At 48.8% G+C, this 21,812-nt stretch overlaps 1 protein-coding gene across 6 annotated transcripts in view; it reads right to left on the minus strand.

Moving 5' to 3' along the window:
* Positions 1 to 21,812, minus strand: part of ZNF512B (zinc finger protein 512B) — a 324,570-nt gene that overhangs the window by 256,084 nt on the left and 46,674 nt on the right. For 4 of the 6 annotated variants that reach the window (XM_033914236.1, XM_033914239.1, XM_033914234.1 and 1 more), the window contains exon 2: positions 221 to 333. In XM_033914236.1, coding sequence (XP_033770127.1) covers positions 221 to 333 — 113 coding nt within the window. The remainder of the gene's footprint in view (positions 1 to 220; positions 334 to 21,812) is intronic. The other 2 variants (XM_033914235.1, XM_033914237.1) reach the window with 1 other exon arrangement.

Below are 21,812 nucleotides of genomic sequence, written 5' to 3' on the forward strand. Positions count from 1 at the left end.
TAAAGTACAGAAACCTGTGACAAGAGAGACTCATGATGTACAGAGGTATAAAACCCTCAAGCATGAGTGATTCCCATACTTGGCTCCCATATCCCCTATCTACAGGACTGGCAGCGCTCTTTTCCAGAAATAGTCCTATTTGTCCCACAAACACAAGAACAAGCCTTGAAAAGTGAGTCCCCCCCTCTCCAATTTATTATTTCAGGAAAAAATTTCTCACCCTGCATTTGCATGTCGTTCACTGCATCTTTGTCTGCTCTGCTTCGGTTGATCTTTGTAATCCTACATTTACCTCTTCTGGAGTAGGAATCAGCCATTCTGCACAGCCAGCTACTAGGAAACAGAGAGAGTGATTCGATGAAAGATTAACCAAGTGAAGCAGGGAGAGGTCAGAAGAAACAGTGGAAAAGACCAAAGCACTGATGGACAGAGAAAAGGACAGAGTACTTCCAACATGCTTACAAAGGTCCACAAAGGATTCCAACCTGAAGATCAAAAGATACTTTGCTTCTTAGTCATATTGGCGTATCATCAAACACCACTGGATACCCTTACAACAAGGTAGGAAATGAAGACACTTCAGCTACCAAAAGCATACAGAGCTGGAAGGAAACAACAACAGATTTAGCCCTCCAGCTACCCCACTCTAACCATCAAAAACATAGAAAATGAAGAGAGATAGCCTATGAAGTCTCCCCATCCATACCATCTACTATCCCTTCCTCTCCCTTAGAGATCCTGGGCTTGATTCTACAGCAAGCACTGCTTAACTTAGTTCCACATGCAGTTTGTTTTTAATTGGTTTAAATGGTGTGGTAATTATCCACACTATTAAAAAACAATTTTAAAAATCATTTTAATTGCCAATTTAGTTAATGCAAGGATATCAGTACAGAGCCTAGCGACACCTAAGTCAAGGCACCTCCAACGCCTACCTGAAAAGTAGACATGGTTAGGAGAGGAGATTAGGCATGGATGACTTAGGCATCACTAGGCCTAATATACCGGCAACTACCACAAGAATACCTATCGACATTAGGCGTGATTCTATAAAAGGCAATCATGCGACGCAGTGGTTACAAGTTAGGCGCTGCTAGGCACCATTTATAGAATCAGACCCCCTATGTACTTGTCCTATGCTTTCTTGGATTAATCTCTATCACCACCACCACTGGGAGGCCATTCCATGTATTCACCACCCTTTCTGTGAAGAATGAAACCTTAGGTTGAAACCTCAGAATGAAACCGAGGAGGTTACTTCTGAGTTTGTCCCCTTTCACTTTCATTCTATGCTCTTCATTTCAGAACTTCCTTTCAATTGACACTTGCCTCCTGAGCATTAATGCCACAGAAGTATTTAAACATCTCTATCATATCTCTTCTTACCCAACTTCCTTCCAAGGTATATACATTGAGATCTTCACTATTTGGGAATTTTCATAACACCTTGCAAAACCTTTTGAAGTGAATTATGTTCCCCTGTTTAAACTGATTGAGAGGGACCTGTTTAATGTGGAAGGAGGAACATATCTCCTGGTTACAGTAAAAATGAATGTGCTCCTGTATTTAATGTATTTGTTCCAGACTCTGCTAATTCATATTCCCAACTAGGCACTAAACTTGCTGCAAAGAAGAATCATGCAGTCAGTATGGAACAACTGCTATTCACAGATGGCCAAGAGAATTGGGGCTCAGGGTCCTAGACATTAAGGTTTACTATAGAACATTCCAATTATAGCGTCTGTGGGTCTGGCGGAGGGAAAAGTTCTGCAAGTGGAAAAATGGAAAAAAAAATAACTGACATGGTAAAACGGGGAGACAAGATTTTTTTAGATATATCAGATATATCAGTGATGGGAAGAAGTGCAAAAGTGGCCTTGTGAGACTCAAAGGTAAAGGGGAGAAATATGTAGAAGCTGATAAAGAAAAGGCTGAATTGCTTAACAAATATTTCTTTGTTCACGGCTGAAGCGTCGAGAGCGTGACCACAGAAGACAAATGTGAATAGGGATGGAGGAGTGGTAGACCTTGATCGATTATCAGAGGGATATTCATGAGGAGCTAGCTAAATTAAAGGTAGGCAAAGCGATGGGGCTGGATGGGTTATATCCAAGGGTGCTGAAGGAGCTTAGGGAAGTTCTGGTAACTCTGCTGACTGACCTTTTCAATGCTTCTCTAGAGTCAGCAGTGGTACTGGAGGACTGGAGAAGAGCAGATGTGGTCCCTCTCCACAAAAGTGGAAGTAAGGAAGAAGTAGGGAATTACAGGCTGGTAAGTCTGACTTCTGTGGTAAGCAAATTAATGTAAACACTTAAAACAGAGAATGGTCAAATTTCTGTAATCCTGTGGATTACAGAAGAGATTCTCAACACACAGTACGCTTACCCCAGGGGATCGGCGTACCCTTGTCATAGGGTACGCAGAGTTGGCACTGTATGTCACCCAACTTCCTTCTACCGTCACATATCTCCCGCCTTCCTCCTCTTCTCTCCCCAGCCTCCCTCCTCTCCCCTGGACCAGCAGTGGCAGCTCACTGTGTGCTTTTTTTTTATTTTTAACTTGAAAATTTTTTATTGGACAGAAATCATACCAAGATAGCACAGTTACTTACCGTAACAGGTGTTATCCAGGGACAGCAGGCAGATATTCTTAACACATGGGTGACGTCACCGACGGAGCCCTCGGTACGGACCTTTTTAACTAGAAGTTTCTAGTTGGCCGCACCGCGCGTGCGCGAGTGCCTTCCCGCCCGACGGAGGAGTGCGTGGTCCCCAGTTAGTATAAGCCAGCTAAGAAGCCAACCCGGGGAGGTGGGTGGGACGTAAGAATATCTGCCTGCTGTCCCTGGATAACACCTGTTACGGTAAGTAACTGTGCTTTATCCCAGGACAAGCAGGCAGCATATTCTTAACACATGGGTGACCTCCAAGCTAACAAAGAGGGAGGTGGGATGGTTGGCCATTAGGAAAATAAATTCTGTAACACAGATTGGCCGAAGAGCCCATCCCGTCTGGAGAACGCGTCCAGACAGTAGTGAGTAGTGAACGTGTGAACTGAGGACCAAGTGGCCGCCTTGCAGATTTCCTCGATGGGCGTGGAACGGAGGAAAGCAACAGAAGCAGCCATAGCTCGGACTCTGTGGGCCGTGACAGTTCCTTCCAGTGAGAGACCGGCCCGAGCATAACAGAAGGCAATACAGGCAGCAAGCCAATTTGAAAGGGTCCGTTTGGAGACAGGACGACCCAAACGGTTGGGATCGAAAGATACAAAGAGCTGAGGAGATGATCGGTGAGCTCTGGTACGGTCAAGATAGTAAGCAAGGGCACGCTTACAATCCAGTGTGTGCAACGCCTGTTCCCCAGGATGCGAGTGAGGCTTAGGGAAAAAGACGGGAAGCACAATGGACTGGTTAAGGTGAAAAGCTGAGACCACCTTGGGAAGGAATTTAGGGTGGGTACGCAGAACAACCTTGTCATGGTGAAAAACCGTGAAAGGTGGGTCGGCAACCAGTGCATGCAGTTCGCTAACCCTCCTGGCAGAGGTGATGGCAATTAGGAAAAGCACTTTCCAGGTAAGAAGTCTGAGCGAAGTTGTGGCAAGAGGCTCAAACGGAGGTTTCATGAGTGCTGAGAGGACCACATTCAGGTCCCAGACGACAGGAGGAGGCTTGAGAGGCGGCTTGATGTTGAAGAGCCCTCTCATAAATCTGGAAACCAGAGGATGAGCCGTGAGGGGTTTTCCGAGAATAGGCTCATGAAACGCAGTGATGGCACTGAGGTGGACTCTGATTGAGGTGGTTTTGAGGCCAGCATTGGACAGTGAGAGCAAATATTCCAAGACAGTTTCCACCGCTAAGGAGGTAGGTTCCTGATGATGCCGGAGACACCACGAGGAGAATCTGGTCCACTTCTGATGGTAACATTGGAGAGTGGCCGGTTTCCTGGATGCGTCCAAAATGAGGCGGACCGGGTGAGATAGATTCTCCGGAGAGGTCAGCCCGAGAGAAACCAAGCTGTCAGGTGGAGGGAAGACAGATTGGGATGCAGTAGAGACTGATGCTGCTGTGTAAGCAGAGTAGGAAACACAGGAAGAGGAATGGGCTCCCTGGAGCTGAGTTGAAGCAGGAGGGAGAACCAGTGCTGACGAGGCCACCGAGGGGCGATGAGAATCATGGTGGCGTTGTCCTTGCGGAGTTTGGACAAGGTCCGCAACATCAGAGGAAGTGGAGGGAAGGCATAGAGGAACCGATCCCTCCAGTCGAGTAGGAATGCATCCGGAGCCAGACGGTGAGGAGAGAAGAGTCTGGAACAGAATTGGGGCAGCTGATGGTTGTGAGGAGCTGCAAAGAGGTCCACCTGCGGAGTGCCCCATCGAGCAAAGATGGAGAGCAGAGTCGGAGGGTCCAACGTCCACTCGTGAGGTTGAAGGATGCGGCTGAGATTGTCGGCCAGAGAGTTCTGTTCGCCCTGGATATAGACCGCCCTGAGAAAGAGATTGCGGTCCGTGGCCCAGGTCCAGATGCGCAGAGCCTCCAAACAAAGGGGGCGAGATCCGGTGCCGCCTTGCTTGTTTATGTAGTACATGGCGACTTGATTGTCTGTGCACAGGAGGAGGACCTGAGGGCAGAGAAGATGTTGGAAAGCCTTGAGGGCGTAGAACATGGCTCTGAGTTCCAGGAAGTTTATGTGATGACGACGCTCCTGTGGGGTCCAAAGTCCCTGGGTGCGTAGATCCCCTAGGTGAGCTCCCCATGCGTAGGGGGACGCATCGGTGGTGATGATCATAGAGTGGGGGGGCAGATGAAAAAGAAGACCCCTGGAAAGATTTGAGGAGTTCAACCACCATTGGAGAGATTGCTGAAGAGATGATGTCACAGAGATGGGATGAGAAAGAAGATCTGTAGTCTGTGACCATTGGTTGGCGAGAGTCCACTGAGGTGTACGAAGGTGGAGACGTGCCAGGGGAAGGACATGTACTGTCGAGGCCATGTGACCCAGGAGGACCATCATCTGTCGAGCAGGAATGGAGGGATGCCTGAGTACCTGACGGCAGAGGTGGAGCAGGGTCTGCTGACGATCGGAGGGGAGAAAGGCCCTCATCAGCGTGGTGTCCAGAACTGCTCCAATGAATTGAAGTCGCTGGGTGGGAAGCAGATGCGACTTGGGGTAGTTGATCTCGAACCCCAGGAGGTGGAGGAGAGAGATGGTGTGATGAGTAGCTTGTAGCACGAGTTGAGATGAGGGTGCTTTCACCAACCAATCGTCCAAGTAGGGGAACACCTGGAGGTTGTGAGACCTGAGGAAGGCCGCCACCACTATCAGGCATTTGGTGAAGACTCTGGGGGAGGAAGCGAGGCCAAACGGTAGCACTTTGTACTGATAGTGGTGGTGTAGCACCTGGAACCGCAGGTAGCGGCGAGAGTTCTGATGGATGGAGATGTGAGTGTAGGCCTCTTTGAGGTCCAGGGAACATAGCCAGTCGTGTTGAGAAAGTAGAGGGTAAAGTGTGGCAAGGGAGAGCATTCTGAACTTTTCCTTGACCAGACACTTGTTGAGGTCCCTGAGATCGAGAATGGGACGGAGGTCTCCCGTCTTTTTGGGTACTAGGAAGTAGCGGGAGTAGAATCCCTGACCCCTTTGATCTGGAGGTACTTCTTCGATGGCATTGAGAAGGAGGAGGGATTGAACCTCCCTCAGGAGGAGGGGGGTTTGAGATGAGTGTGAAGCAGACTCTACGGGAAGGTTGTCCGGTGGAAGAGTCTGGAAGTTGAGAGAGTAGCCGTGGCGGATGATGTTGAGGACCCACTGGTCCGACGTGATGACTTCCCAACGGCTTGAGAAAATGGTGAGACGACCCCCGATAGGCTGTGGAAGAGGCAGCGAGGGTGGATGACTGGCTATGCCCTGGAGAGAAGAGTCAAAAGGGCTGAGATTGTTTAGCAGGCTGAGAAGGCTTGGAGGGTTGAGTGGCCTGAGACCGAGCCTGGGCATGGTGCTGCTGTTGACGGGGTCGCCGAGATTGTTGGGGAGGCGGATTGAGTGGCCTGGCTGAGAACCTCCGCTGGTAAGATGATTGAGGCCGATAGGGTCGAGCAGGCGGAGCCTTCTTTTTCGGCTTGATCAGGGTGTCCCACCTGGTCTCGTGGGCCGAGAGTTTCTGGGTGGTGGAATCCAGGGACTCTCCAAAGAGTTCATCCCCGAGACAGGGGGCGTTGGCCAAACGATCCTGGTGGTTAATGTCCAGGTCGGAGACTCTGAGCCAGGCTAAGCGACGCATGGCTACGGCCATGGCAGAGGCCCGAGAGGTGAGCTCAAAGGAGTCGTATATTGAGCGGACCATATATTTTCGCATCTGGAGAAGACCAGAGATGTGTTGTTGGAATAGCGGGACCTTGCGCTCAGGAAGGTACTTCTGGAGGGCAGACAGTTGTTGGACCAAATGTTTCAGATAGAAAGAAAAATGGAAGGAATAGTTGTTTGCCCTGTTGGCAAGCATGGCATTCTGGTAAAGCCTCTTGCCAAACTTGTCCATAGTCTTACCTTCTCTGCCAGGAGGGGTAGAGGCATAGACACTGGAGCCCTGAGTCTTTTTTAAGGTGGATTCCACCAGAAGGGACTCATGGGGCAATTGAGATTTGTCGAATCCAGGAATGGGAATGACACGGTAAAGGTTGTCCAGTTTACGGGGGGCTCCCGGTACTGTGAGGGGATTTTCCAAGTTTTTGTAGAACGTTTCCCGTAGGATGTCATGCACGGGAAGCTTGAGGAACTCCTTAGGAGGTTGCTCAAAGTCTAAAGCCTCTAGAAAGGCTTGAGACTTTTTTGAGTCAGATTCCAGAGGAAGGGACAGGGCAGCAGACATTTCTCTCAGAAATTTAGAAAATGAGGACTGCTCTGGTTTAGAGGTGGCATCGGGTGCCGATGGTTCCTCATCAGATGAGGAGGGATCCTCCTCGGTACCGAGAGGAGTTTCCTCCCATAAGTCAGGGTCCCTGACTTCTGGTGCATGTCGAGACACCGGGGTGGAGGGCGCGGTATGGCGAGTTTTGGACAAAGACTTTCCAGAGCGCACCGAAACGGTACCAGGGGAGGACGACCGGCGTCTATCTCGGTCCCGAGAAGAATGCCGTACCGCCTGGTGCCGAGGAGGATCCAATGTGGTCTGAGAATGAACCACCGGATCGCCCTGAAGTTGTTGGGCCGAAAGGATCGGCATGGATGTGTTCACCGGTACCGAAGGGGTGGACACCGGGGGCTCGGTGCGGGGCTCGGGCCGGTCTGGTACCGGAAGGAGCGGTGCCAGGATAGTGGGCAACAGTTGTTCAAGTTGTTTCTTCAACTGTTCTTGGAGTTGAGCCTTTAAGATGGCCGAGATACGGTCATCTAGGGGTGGCATCGGAACCGCTTTCTTTTTCTTCGGTTCCTTAGATGCCGCTCCACGCCCCGGCGATGAGGAGGCCGATGACGAGGCACTCACCGAGATCGGGGCGGAGCGTTTGCGGGACCGGTGCGATGCCGGTAGGGACGGTGTCGCCACCGTAGCTGGAGGGCGCTCGAGGGAAGAGGAAGGCTTCTTAGCCGGCTTACCTGGCGCCAGCGACGCCGATGCGGGGTCGGTCGGTGTCGAGGTTGACGGTGCCGATTTTTGAGGTACCGCCGTGGAAGGTGAGGAGTCCATCGCCGACTCGGTGCCGAAGAGAAGAGTTTGTTGAATTCTTCGGTTTTTAAGAGTTCTCTTTTGAAGAGTGGCACAGCGGGTGCAGGAGTCCGCCCGATGCTCCGGACCCAGACACTGCAAGCACCAATTGTGTGGGTCAGTTATGGAGATCGGGCGTGCACACCGCTGGCACTTCTTAAAACCGACCTGCGGGGGCATGAAGGGGAAGATAGCCTCCGCAAAATCGAAGCCCGAGGCCTGTATACTGGCAACAGGCCCCGCCGGGGCAAAAACGAAAGAAAAAAGGGAAAAAGCAAAGTTTTTGTTTTTTTTTTTGCAAATCAAAGAAAAAATAAACCCGAAGGTAAAGAAAGAAAAAATAAGGAAAAAAGCGCGAGCGGGAAGGCAAAAAAGTGGTTTCAACGGCCGTTGAAAAAACACACGCGTCTTCTTCGCTCCGCGGAAACGAAGAAACTGGGGACCACGCACTCCTCCGTCGGGCGGGAAGGCACTCGCGCACGCGCGGTGCGGCCAACTAGAAACTTCTAGTTAAAAAGGTCCGTACCGAGGGCTCCGTCGGTGACGTCACCCATGTGTTAAGAATATGCTGCCTGCTTGTCCTGGGATAAACATTACAATGAAAAAACAACAACAGACTTCAAATGGCAATGAAAATAGTACAATACAAATGCACAAGTCCATCATATAGGCTTCACAAAGCTATGAACCACCAATCAAACAGTACAGTCCCCATCCAATCCCCTGAAAACTAGTAAAAAGAAATCCTCTACCACCAAAACTTATAACCAACTACCAAACTACAAAACCCTCACACCACCCACACCACCCCCCTCCCAGACAGGCTCCCAGCAAACAAAACCCGACAAACAATGGCAGGAAAACTGGAGGAGTAGAAAAGAAAAAGAAAAAAGAGCTCCCACCTCCCTCAAAACCTAGACCAGCGTTCAAACTGGCGCCAAATACTATCGAATTTATGCAAAGTACCCCGCTTAAGGGCAGTGAGTTTATACAAAACATGCTAATGATGCAATTTATCAACAACCAGCCTCCAATTAGGCACATCAGGTCGCTTCCAGCAAGCAGCCAGTATCAGTTTGACAGCTGTGAAAAATAATTTACAAAAGCTCACTGCCCCCTCAGGCATAGAGGGGTCAAAGATGCAAAGAAGTACCATCTCCCATCCAACCCGGGTCTGACTTCCCAAGATAGCATGCAACAAGCTAATACAGGCAGACCAAAAAGCACAGTTACTTACCGTAACAGGTGTTATCCAGGGACAGCAAGCAGCTATTCTCACATATGGGTGACGTCATCAGCGGAGCCCGGATGCAGAATCTTGCAAGCAGACTTGCTTGAAGAAACTAGAAGTTTCAAGTCGACCGCACTGCGCATGCGCAAGTCCTTCCTGCCCAGCGTAGGGCGCATCTCCTCAGTTCATATAGCTAGCAGAGAAGCCAACCAGGGGAGGTGGGTGGGTTGTGAGAATAGCTGCCTGCTGTCCCTGGATAACACCTGTTACAGTAAGTAACTGTGCTTTATCCCAGGACAAGCAGGCAGCCTATTCTCATATATGAGTGACCTCCAAGCTAACCAGAATGGGATGGTGGGAGTGTTGGCAATTTAGGAGAATACATTTTGTAATACTGTCTGGCCAAACTATTGTCTGGAGAAAACATCCAGACAATAGTGAGAAGTGAAAGTATGAACCGAGGACCAAGTAGCATCCTTGCAAATTTCCTCAATAGGTGTAGATCTGATGAAAGCTATTGAAGCTGCCATTGCTCTGACTTTATGGGCTGTGACTCTACTGTGTAGGGGTAATCCAGCCTGGGCATAGCAGAATGAGATACAAGCAGCCATCCATTTGGAGATGGTACGCTTAGAGATGGGATGTCCCAACTTGTTTGGATCGAAGGAGATAAAAAGTTGAGGAGCAGTTCTGTGTGATTTTGTGCATTCCAAATAAAAGGCCAAAGCACGTTTACAGTCCAGTTTATGAAGAGCTGATTCTCCAGGATGAGAATGAATCTTTGGAAAAAACACTGGAAGAACACTGGATTGGTTGAGATGAAATTCCGATACCACCTTAGAGAGGAATTTAGGATGAGTACGGAGGACCACCTTTCATGATGAAAGACAGTGAAAGATGGATCAGCAATTAAAGCTTGTAGCTCACTGACTCTTCGAGCAGAAGTGAGGGCAATGAGAAACACCACTTTCCTAGTGAGATACTTCAGATGAGCCTTGTCAATTGGTTCAAAAGGAGGCTTCATCAATTGAGTAAGAACAACACTGAGGTCCCAAACCATAGGAGGTGGTTTGAGAGGAGGTTTGACATTGAAAAGTCCTTTCATAAATCTGGAAACCACCGGATGAGCAGAGAGGGGTTTCCCTTCAATAGGCTGATGGAAAACTGCAATTGCACTGAGATGGACTCGGATTGATGTAGACTTGAAGCCAGAAGTAGATAAGTGCAAAAGATAATCCAAAATAGAAGATAAGGAGAAATGTTGAGGCTCCTTATCGTGAGATAAACACCACATAGAAAATCTAGTCCATTTTTGGTGATAGTATTGTCTAGTGGTAGGCTTCCTAGAAGCCTCTAAAACGTCTCTTACAGATTGAGAAAACTGAAGAGGAGTCATGTTGAAAGGTACCAAGCTGTCAAGTGTAGAGACTGCAGGTTGGGATGAAGAAGAGATCCTTGACTCTGTGTAAGCAGATATGGAAAAACTGGTAGAAGGTATGGCTCCCTGCTGCTGAGTTGAAGTAGAAGGGAGTACCAAGGTTGTCTCGGCCACCGAGGAGCAATTAGTATCATGGTGGCATGATCGTTCTTCAACTTGACCAGAGTCTTGAGCATGAGAGGGAATGCATAAAGGAAGAGATTCATCCATTCCAGAAGCAAAGCGTCTGCTTCGAGGCGATGAGGAGAGTATATCCTAGAGCAGAACTGAGGCAGTTTGTAGTTGTGAGGAGCTGCAAAGAGGTCTATCTGAGGCATTCCCCACTGAGAAAAAATGTGAAGAGGTGAGGAATGGAGTGTCCATTCGTGAGGTTGCAGAAGATGACTCAAGTTGTCCGCCAAGCAATTCTTCGCCCCTTGGATGTAGACTAGTCCCAAACCTTCAGAGCTTCTTGACAAAGGGAGGCAGAGCCCGTCCCTCCCTGTTTGTTGACATAATACATGGCGACTTGGTTGTCCGTCCGAATGAGGACTACCTGGTCGAGAAGTAGATGTTGAAAAGCATTGAGAGCCTTGAGGATCGCTCCGAGTTCCAACAGATTGATATGATACTGACGATCCATACTGGTCCAGTGGCCTTGAGCACAGAGACCATCGAGATGAGCGCCCCAAGTGTAGGTCGAAGAATCTGTGGTGAGGACCTTCTGATGGGGGGGGGGGGGCAGTTGAAACAGGAAGCCTCTGAAGAGATTGGAAGAGAGCATCCACCAACGGAGAGACTGCTTCAATGAAGGAGTGACTGCTATATGGCGAGAAAGCGGATCACAACCCTGTGTCCATTGAGATGCCAGGGTCCACTGAGGAATTCTGAGGTGAAGTCTGGCAAAAGGAGTCACGTGTACTGTGGAAGCCATGTGACCTAGGAGTACCATCATGTGTCTCGCTGAGATGGAAGAGCGGGAAGACACTACATGACAGAGATGAAGAGCTTCCAGACGTTGTGTAGGAGGAATGCTCCGAGTTGGACAGTATTGAGAACAGCTCCAATGAATTGTAGAGTCTGTGAGGGCTGAAGTTGGGATTTGGGAAAGTTGATTTCGAATCCCAAACTTTGTAGGAACCAGGTAGTCCATTGGGTCGCTACAATAACCCCCTGAGATGATGAATCTTTGATGAGCCAGTCGTCGAGGTAGGGAAATACCTGAAGACCATGGTTCCTTAGAGCTGCTGCTACCACCACAAGGCATTTGGTCAACACTCTGGGAGATGAAGTCAGGCCGAGGGGCAGCACTCTGTACTGATAATGCAGATTCCCCACCCGAAATCTGAGATATGGACGGGAGGCCGGATGGATGGGAATATGAGTGTAGGCCTCCTTGAGATCCAGAGAGCATAACCAGTCGTTCTGCTCGAGAAGGGGATAAAGGGATGCCAGGAACAACATTCGAAATTGGTTGAGAGCCCTGAGATCCAGAATGGGCCATAGATCGTCCATCTTCCTCGGAACAACGAAGTAAGGGGAGTAAAACCCCCTGTTCTGCTGTTCCAAAGGAACTGGTTCGATGGCATGGAGATGAAGCAGAGCTTGAGCTTCCTGAAGAAGAAGGGCAGTCTGGGATGGACTGGAAGGATACTCTCTTGGAGGAAGCTCTGGTTGGACCTGAGTGAAACGAAGAGAGTATCCTTCCTTGATGATAGTTAGTACCAAGAGGTCGGATGTAATTGTCGTCCATCGGTGGTAAAAATGATGGAGACGACCTCCTATAGGGGGAGAAGAATTCAGAGTCAGAACGATAGAGGTTATGCTGTTTTAAACAGTCAAAAAGGCTGAGTAGCCTTAGGTGCAGCAGAAGGTTGAGATTTTTGTTGCTTCCGAGGCTGCTGTTTCTTAGGAGGAGGGCGATTACAAGGAGCCGTCCTCAGAGCAAAACGCCTCTGATAGATAGGAGGAGGACGTGTAGGTTTGGCAGGAGCTGGCTTCGGCTTAGGTCTGACAATGGAAGCAAAGGATTTTTCATGTTCAGACAATTTCTTGGTGGCTGCCTCGATAGATTCATCAAAGAGATCATTGCCTGCACAAGGAATATTAGCCAAATGGTCCTGGAGATTAGGATCCATGTCAATGGTATGAAGCCAGTCAAGACGGCGCATGGCTACAGAACAAGCAGCAGCTCTGGCCGACAACTCAAAAGCATCATAAGATGATTGAAGGAGATGTAATCTGAGTTGTGATAGAAAAGCGATGAGTTCTTGAAATTCAAAATGTTTTTGAGTATCCAAATAACTCAAAAATTTAGGCAAAAGAGTAATGAGGAACTCAAAATAGGTGACAAAATGAAAATTATAATTAAGGACTTTAGAGGACATCATGGCATTTTGATAGATGCGACGTCCGAATTTGTCCATAGTTTTCCCTTCCCTTCCAGGGGGAACGGTGGCATAAACTTTGCAAGGATGGGACCTTTTTAAAGACGACTCCACAAGCGGTGAACAGTTTTATACCTAGAGTCCAATTTGTCTGGAACAGCTGGAATGGTATAAGGAATCTCCAGGCATCTGCCAAAAGTCTGAGACAAAAGCTTAAGAAGAGGAAGCTTAAGAGACTCTGCCGGAGGTTAAGGGAGATGCATAACCTCCAGATACTCCTTGGAGAATTTGGAACCAGTATCTAATTGAAGATCCAAGTCAACAGCCATCTGACGAAGAAAAGATGAAAAAGATAGCTGATCCGCCAATGCTTTGCCTCGAGAAGGACTCGAGGTCGTCAAGGCAGCCTGTGTCGAAGATGAGGCTTCGGCCAGAAAATATGGAGGAAGCAATGGAAACCGCTGTATCCTCAAGGTTTGGAAGGGGAGACCTCAATCGAGGGGTCGGCGGTCTCGTAGAAGTAGGAGTAGAACGAGGCTTAGTTGAAGAAGGACGTTCTTTAGAAGAAGGATGAAGGTCTCGATCGTTGATGAGAATGGTGCTTGGAAGCAGATCTCGAAGATCGAGGAGACTTCGCCTCGGAGACTGAAGCAGCCGATGCTACCAACGAATGGATAGGACTGGAGGCTGTAGATCGAAGCTCCGGAGGTTTGGTGGAGGAACCTCGATACATGTCCAAAGACTCTGCTCCTTGGATAGAGTATGAGGATTCCTGCCGAGGCACTTGCAAAGATTCTGCTCCTTGCTTGACATGCTGAGATGCCAGACCAGACACTCACAGAGACTCTGCTCCCTGCAAAGAGTGTGTAAGCTCAGACCGAGGCAAAGGAAGAGGCTCGACCTCGTGGGAGTCTGCAGAATGCCCAGGCTGGATAAGAGGAAGAAGCTTCAGTCCCATATTAGTAAGGAACTGAATGAATTGCTTCTCCAACATGGTCTGGAAAGCAGTCGGCAAGGATGGACCCGCGTCTGAATAAGGACCACCTGCTTTGGCTGGAGGTTCCACAAAAGCAGTGGAAATGTGCTTCGACTTGGAAGTCTTAGGCACTTTAAGCACCACCGCTGGAACCTTCTGCTGAGCTATCTAACTTGAGGATACAGGAGAAGATACAGCAGGAGTCGTCAAGAAGAGAGCCTTTGCAAACGAAGAAGGTCTGATGAGGCTCGAGGTCGAAGCAGTAGAAGCAGGAGGAGTTTCAGTCGAAGGTGAGGTCGAGGCCGCCTTCGAAGTCGAGGGATCGGAGAGAGAATCCATCCCGAAAAGCTTCTGCACCAAAATGCAACGACTTTTAAGGGCTCGAGGTTGAAGAGTAGCACAGCGCTCGCATGACTTTGGTTGATGGTTCGGCACTGTCACTGACTACACTTCTTGAAGCCCGTTGCTGGCCGGGACATAGGAGAAAAAATAGCCGCCGCAAAATCGAAGCCCCTGGGCTGCGGCCAAGAGGCCTGTCCCGGCAGCCGAGCGGAAGAAAATTTTATTTTTTTAAAAAATTTAAATAAAAGAATTAAAAATAGAAAGACAGCAATTCGTGAAGAAAAAAACACAAACCGCGGTGTAGAGAAGGCACAAAGTGAAAAGTTAAACGCAGTGAGCCAAAGACGGACTTCTCAGCTCCACGGAAAATGAGAACTGAGGAGACGCGCCCTACGCTGGGCGGGAAGGCACTCGCACATGCGCGGTGCGGTCAACTCGAAACTTCTAGTTTCTTCAAGCAAGTCTGCTTGCGAGCTTCCGCATCCGGACTCTGCTGATGACATCATCCATATGTGAGAATAGCTGCCTGCTTGTCCTGGGATAACTCTCAAACCCGGGGGCAGTCCCACCTCATATGCAAAAACCCTTCCAACACTCTTCCTCCCCCCTCAGTCCCATTTTCGCAAACAGCACCGGGGTGCAATACCAACAAGTGGAGTAGCGATAGCCATAGAGCCCACCTGAGACCAAATCCCCTCCCACTCAGAAGTGGACAGCTTCCACCCCAAATCACACTCCCAAGCAACCACGAAGGGGAGAGGAGACACATGCCCAGCAACCAAGCACTGATACAAGGAAGATATAGCACTGTTCCGGAGCACAGGACCTACCATCTGTTCAAATATAGTCTTTCCCCCTGCCAAATCCTGGAGAAGGCCAGATGATTGAAGATAATGCTTGACCTGCAAATATGGGAAGAGATCTCGGGGCAACAACCCATAACGATCACATAACTCAGGAAATGGGCGAATGTCCCTCCGAACAGGGTCCCAAAATTGTCCAACACACACCAACCATTTCACCTCCCAGGCCTCAACACCTCCCCATCAAGTCCTGGCTGAAACTCTGAATTATAGTGAAGGGGGGTGAACCACGAATATTTCCTACCATCCAACAACAAACTCTGAACCATCTTCCACACCCTCAGAGTCATACAGACTGAAGAAAGAGCTCCCACCACGCGACGACTCCCTAGGAGCCAAGGCAGATGCAAGAGAAGCATAGAAGCCAACTCCTCCTGTTCAATGGCCACACAAGACTTACATTCCTGCACCTGCCATTTAAGCTCGATGTGTGCTTTTAACTTCCCCACACAGTTATCACTAGCATTAGTTTAGCCAGTGATTCCATCAGGCAGCCTCAGGACCTTTGCTAGGCCAGTCCATCTCCGATGAAAGAGGAAGTTGCATCTTCGGAGGCGGCCAGACTAGCAAAGGCCTTGAGGCTGCCTGATGAAATTGCTGGCTAACTAATGCTAACGGCAGCTGTGTAGTGAAGTTAAAAGCACACTGAGCTGCCGCTAGGGAGAGGAGAGGTACTGCTGGACAGGGGAGGAGGGAAAGGGAAGGGAGAATAGGTACTGCTAGACATGGGGAAGGTAGAGGAGGGAAGGGGAAGGGAGAAGGGGTACTGCTGGGCATCAGGAGAGGGAGGGGTGCTACTGGACATGGGGGGAGGGAAAGGGAAGAGAGAAGCGTTACTGCTGGATATGGGGAAGGGAGAAGAGGTACTGCTGAACATAGGGAGAGGGAGAGGTGCTGCTGGACAGGGGGCATGGAAAGGGAAGGGAGAAGAGGTGCTGCTGAACCTGGTAGAGGGGGAAGGGAAGAGAAAGGTGCAGCTGGGCTTGAAGGGGAGGGAAAGGAAAGGTGATGCATACTGGAGGGGAGGGTAAGATGGTGCATAGGGAGAGAGAATGTGAGTGGGGCTGGGGAGAGATGGACTAGGGGGTGAGAAGAAGAAATGTCACACTTGAGGGAAGGGGCGAGGAGAAAGAGAGAAAGTGTGTAGGAGGCAGAAAGTGTTGGACATGGAAAGAGGGAGAGATGGATGGATGGGGAGGGCAGAAAAGAGGAAAATAAAAATGTCACACTCAGGGGAAGGGGGAGAGAACAGAGTGTGAAAATGTAACCAAGGTTTAATTTATAGATATATTTTTTTATTTACCTGGATGGATTTTATTTTATTTTGATATTTGGCTGGTTTAATGCTGTTTTTGCATGAGCGATTATTGGAATTCCAGACTGCTGATGTCTGCAACAGGTCTGATGATCTCATGTAGAAGTCAGCAGTGTTGAGGAGAATTCTAAAACTGCCAGAGAGAGCAGTTGAAGGGTTGAGTTGGTTTGTTGGCAGAGACAGGTGTCTGTTTTGTGTTGTCTCTGTGGAATTGGTTTTAAGAATAAATTGGATATTTATTAGAGATTGGAATTTGGCTATTGATTGGATATTGGATGTTTATTGATATTTGGATATTTATCAATTATTAATTAAACCTTGGTTTAATTTAAAAAAAAAAGGTGGGATTAGTTTTTAGGGAAATTTCAATTATCCTTTTATTTATTTAGTTAGCTAGTGATTACAGTGTTTATTTTTTTTTAGCCATCAAATAGGGATATAGGGTTTTGCTTCCTTTGGGTTTTTTAGTTAAGGAGTATGTACACCATTTATTGAAGCTGAATCTCCTGGAAAAAAGAAGTGCTGGTACCCAACAGCCCTGCAGAGAAAAAAAAAGGAAGAACACCTGAACCCTGTGAGGAAAAATAAGTTTACACTTGGACCCTGTGAGAAAAAAAATTATTACAAAGAACTAAATCCTTTGAGAAAGATTTTATTTGGAAACTTATTCTAAAGCTGTACAGATATATACATTTTATTAGATGTGTATAAATAAACTAACAAAAACTTTTTAAATCAGTATTTGTTCACCCGGTATCTTTTATTTAGGGTGAAATATTATATTTTATGCTAATTTTTCCCTCTTTTTAGAAAAATTCTCACTTTGACTTGTAGGGTAACCTGATTACAGAAGGTGAAGTAAATGAAAATTGATAATCAAAAAGTTGGACTCATGAAGGAAGAGAGATAGATGTTGGTTGGGGGATGTTGGAAGGAGGGCTGGAGGAGAGGAAGCATGCAGGAGGAAGAGAGAAATAAATGTTGGACTGGTGGAAAGGAGGGAGAAATGTTGGACTGGAAGGGGGCCAGAAAGGAAGAAGGGAGGGTTGGACTGCAGGGAGGCAAAAAGGAGAAAGGAAGAGAGAAATGTTTCACTGTTGGGGGGGTGGAGAGATGACTCAAGAAACGGAGAGATGCCAGACCAGGGACTGGAAGGGAAGGGGGGGGAATGTCGGAGCACTATAGAAATAATTAATAATAATAGTAGTAGTAGTAGTAGAAGAGAGATGCCAGACTGTGGGAAGGGGGAAAGGAAGGAGAGAAATGTTGGACCACTGTGAGGAGGGAGGGAAGGAGAGAGATGTCAGACCACTAAGGGTGAGGGAGGAAAGGAGAGAGATGTCAGACCATGAAAACGGGGAGGGAAGGAGAGAGAGAGGAAGAGAAGGTAAGACATGAAAAGTAGATTTTGAGAAGAAAGCAGAAAAAATAGAAAAAAAAATTGAATGTTAAAAGTTAATGCCAAGGATGGTTACAGGGCAGAAAGTGAAGGAGTAAAAAACAGTCAATGGATAAGAAGGTCTTGGAAACACAGTTAAGAGCACAGACAGTAGGAAGTGCAACCAGAGAATGGGAAAAGATGATTAGAAAAATAAAATCACCAGACAACAAAGGAAGGGAAAATGATTATTTTCAATATAGTGATTGAAATGTGTTGGTTTTGAGAATTTATATCTGCTGGGTATATTGTGTTTATATGAAAAATGAATGGAAGAAATTGCATTACAATTAGTAATGGGGGCAGGGTCTGGGGGCGGAGCTTGGGTGTTCGGTGGTTGGGGGTACTCAGTTGATATTTGTTAGAATTAGGGGATACTTGGCTTGAAGAAGTTGAGAAACACTGGATTACAGGACCGGAGGCAACATGGATTCACTAGAGCTAGGTCTTGTCAGACAAATCTGATCAATTTCTTCGGCTAGGTGACAAGAGAATTGGATAGAGGGAGTGTGCTAGATGCAGTATATTTACATTTTAGCAAAGTCTTTGACAGTGCTCCACACGGGCATCTAATAAATAAACTGAGTGCCCTCAGGATGGGCTCCAAAGTGACAGGCTGGGTCAGGAACTAGTTGAGTGATCAATGGAGATCGCTCTGAGGAAAGGGATACCAGGGGTGTGCCTCAAGGTTCTGTTCTTGGGCCTGTTCTTTTTAACATTTTTATAAGTGATATTGCTGAAGAGCTGTCGAGTAAGATTTGCTTCTTTGTGGAAGATACCAAAATCTACAGAAAATCACCCAGGATGGTGTGAATAATATGAAGAAAGACCTAGCGAAGCTTGAAGAATGGTCTGAAATTTGGCAGCTAAAATTTAGTGCTAAGAAATGCAAGGTTATGCATTTGGGCTACAAAAACCAGAGAGAATGGTACAGTTTAGGGGGTGAAGAACTTATGTGCACGATAGAAGAGTGGGACTTGGGTGTGATTATATGTGATGATCTTAAGGTGGACAAACAGGCTGAAAAGGTGACAGCGAAAGCTAGAAGGATGATAGGTTGCATAGGGAGAGGTATGGCCAGTAAGAAAAGCACAGTTACTTACAGTAACAGGTGTTATCCAGGGACAGCAGGCAGATATTCTCGACATGTGGGTGACGTCATCCACGGAGCCCCGTCGTGGACAGCTTTTTAAGCAAACTTGATTGAAGATCTCAAAGTTTGCTAGTGTTGCACCATGCATGTGTGTGCTTTCCACTCCACTAGAGGGCGCGTCCCCTCCTCGTGGTCTTCAGTTCAGATAGCTAGCAAAGAAGCCAACCCGGGGAGGTGGGTGGGTTGCGAGAATATCTGCCTGCTGTCCCTGGATAACACCTGTTACGGTAAGTAACTGTGCTTTATCCCAGGACAAGCAGGCAGCATATTCTCGACATGTGGGTGACCTCCAAGCTAACCAGGATGGGACGGTGGGAGAGTTGGCAATTTAGGAGAACAGATTACACAAAACCGACTGGCCAAACCAGCCGTCATTCCTAAAAAAGGTATCCAGACAGTAGTGAGAGGTGAATGTATGAAACGAGGACCACGTGGCGGCCTTGCAGATCTCCTCAATAGGCGTGGACCTGAGGAAAGCGACAGACGCCGCCATCGCTCTGACTTTATGCCCCGTGACCTGATCCGGCAGCGGGAGACCAGCTTGAGCATAGCAGAAGGAAATACAAGCAGCCAACCAGTTGGACAAGGTACGCTTGGAAACAAGGCGGCCCAACCGATCGGGATCAAAAGATAGGAAGAGCTGAGGAGTCGTCCGATGAGACTGGGTGCGTTGTATGTAAAAAGCCAACGCCCTCTTACAGTCAATGGTGTGAAGCGCCACCTCACCCGGATGAGAGTGGGGCTTCAGAAAAAACACCGGAAGGATAATGGACTGGTTGAGGTGAAAGTCCGAAACCACCTTGGACAAGAACTTGGGATGAGTACGAAGGACCACCTTGTCATGATGAAATACAGTAAAAGGCGGGTCCGCAACCAGCGCTTGCAGCTCACTGACTCTGCGAGCAGACGTGAGAGCAACCAAGAACACCACCTTCCAAGTGAGGTACCTCAGATGAGCCTTATCATTGGGTTCAAACGGAGGTTTCATCAATTGAGCCTGAACCACATTAAGATCCCAAACCACTGGAGGGGGCTTGAGTGGAGGATGAACATTGAAGAGGCCTTTCATAAATCGGGAAACCACCGGATGGACGAAGATCGGTTTCCCATCAAGCGGCTGATGAAAGGCAGCAATCGCACTGAGGTGGACTCGAATAGATGTCAATTTGAGGCCAGACCAAGACAAGTGGAGCAGGTAATCCAGCACGGAAGGCAAAGAGGCAGATAGTGGCTCCATGCGGTGCTCAGCACACTTCGCCACGCAGCAAATCTGCTCCATTTCTGGGAATAGCATTGTCGAGTGGAGCTCTTCCGAGAGGCCTCAAGAACATCCCTCACCGACTGAGAGAAGCCAAAGGAGGAAGGCACGTGGAGAGGAACCAAGCTGTTAAGTGTAAAGACTGCAGATTGGGATGCAACAGCGAACCCCGACTCTGAGACAGCAAAGAAGGAAACACAGGCAGCAGCAGAGGCTCCCTGACACTGAGTTGAAGGAGCAGGGAGAAGCACGGCTGCCGGGGCCAGCGAGGAGCTATCAAGATCATGGTAGCGCGAGCTGACTTGAGCTGCACGAGAGTCCTCAAGATCAAAGGAAAAGGAGGGAACGCGTAGAGAAACCAGCCCGTCCAATCCAGCAGGAAAGCATCCACCTAGAGACGATCCGGGGAGTAAATCCTGGAACAGAAGCGAGGCAGCTTGTGGTTGAGGGGGGAGGCGAACAGATCTATTTGCGGCGTCCCCCATCGAGCAAACACCTGGCACAGAATCAAGGCATGGAGCGACCACTCGTGAGGCTGGAGAAGACGACTCAACCTGTCCGCAAGGCAGTTGTGTTCTCCCTGGATGTAGACCGCTCGAAGGAAGATGTTGTGGCTGATCGCCCACTCCCAGAGCCTTAGAGGCAGGGAACATGTACCCCACTGCCTGTTCACATAATACATTGCCACCTGGTTGCCCGTGCGCACCAAGACGACCTGATCCTGAAGCAGATTTACGAAAGGCGACCAGGGCACTGACGGTCGGCGCTCAACCAAAGACCTAGGTCTGGAGGCCATCGAGGTGAGCCCCCCAGGCATGCGCGGAGGAGTCCGTCGTGAGGACCTTCTACGGAGGGGGCGCGAGAAAGAGCAAACCTCTCGAAAGATTGGAAGAGCGCGTCCACCAGCGGAGTGAACGCCTTAAGGAGGGAGTCACCGCAATGCGCAGAGAGGCAGGATCCTGGTCCTGTCTCCACTGGGATGCCAGGGTCCACTGCGGTATGCAGAGGTGAAGCCTGGCGAATGGAGTCACATGAACCTTGGAGGCCATGTGGCCCAACAGGATCATCTGTTTGGCAAGAGATCGAGGACTGAAGGGCGACCCTCCGGCACAGGTGGATAAGAGCAGTTTGCCGAGACTGAGGCAGGAAGGAGCGGAGGCGAACCGTGTCCAGCACCGCCCCAATGAACTGCAGAGACTGAGAAGGGTTCAACTGGGACTTTGGAAAGTTGACCTTGAAGCCCAGATTCTGAAGGAAGAAAATAGTCCATTGGGTCGCTGAAATAACCCCCTCCCGCGATGGCGCTTTGATAAGCCAGTCGTCGAGGTACGGAAACACCCGAAGACCTTGCGACCGCAGGGCCCCCGCCACCACCATGAGGCATTTAGTGAACACCCGGGGGAACGAAGCGAGCCCAAACGGGAGGACCCGATACTGCAGGTGAAGGTCTCCCACCTGAAACCAAAGGAACCTGCGAGAGGCCGGGTGGATCGGAATGTGAGTGTAGGCCTCTTTGAGGTCCAAGGAGCAAAGCCAGTTCATCCAGCAGGGGGTACAACAAGGGAAGAGAGAGCATATGGAACTTCTCCTTGACCAGGAACTTGTTCAGCTCTCGGAGGTCCAGAATAGGGCGCAGGTCCCCAGTCTTTCTGGGGACCAGAAAGTACCGGGAGTAAAACCCCGAGCCCCGTTGACATACCGGGACCTCCTCCACCGCCCGGAGGTGAAGGAGGGCAT

Source organism: Geotrypetes seraphini, chromosome 11 (genome assembly GCF_902459505.1).
Source record: "Geotrypetes seraphini chromosome 11, aGeoSer1.1, whole genome shotgun sequence".
In the NCBI taxonomy this organism is placed as follows: Eukaryota; Metazoa; Chordata; class Amphibia; order Gymnophiona; family Dermophiidae; genus Geotrypetes; species Geotrypetes seraphini.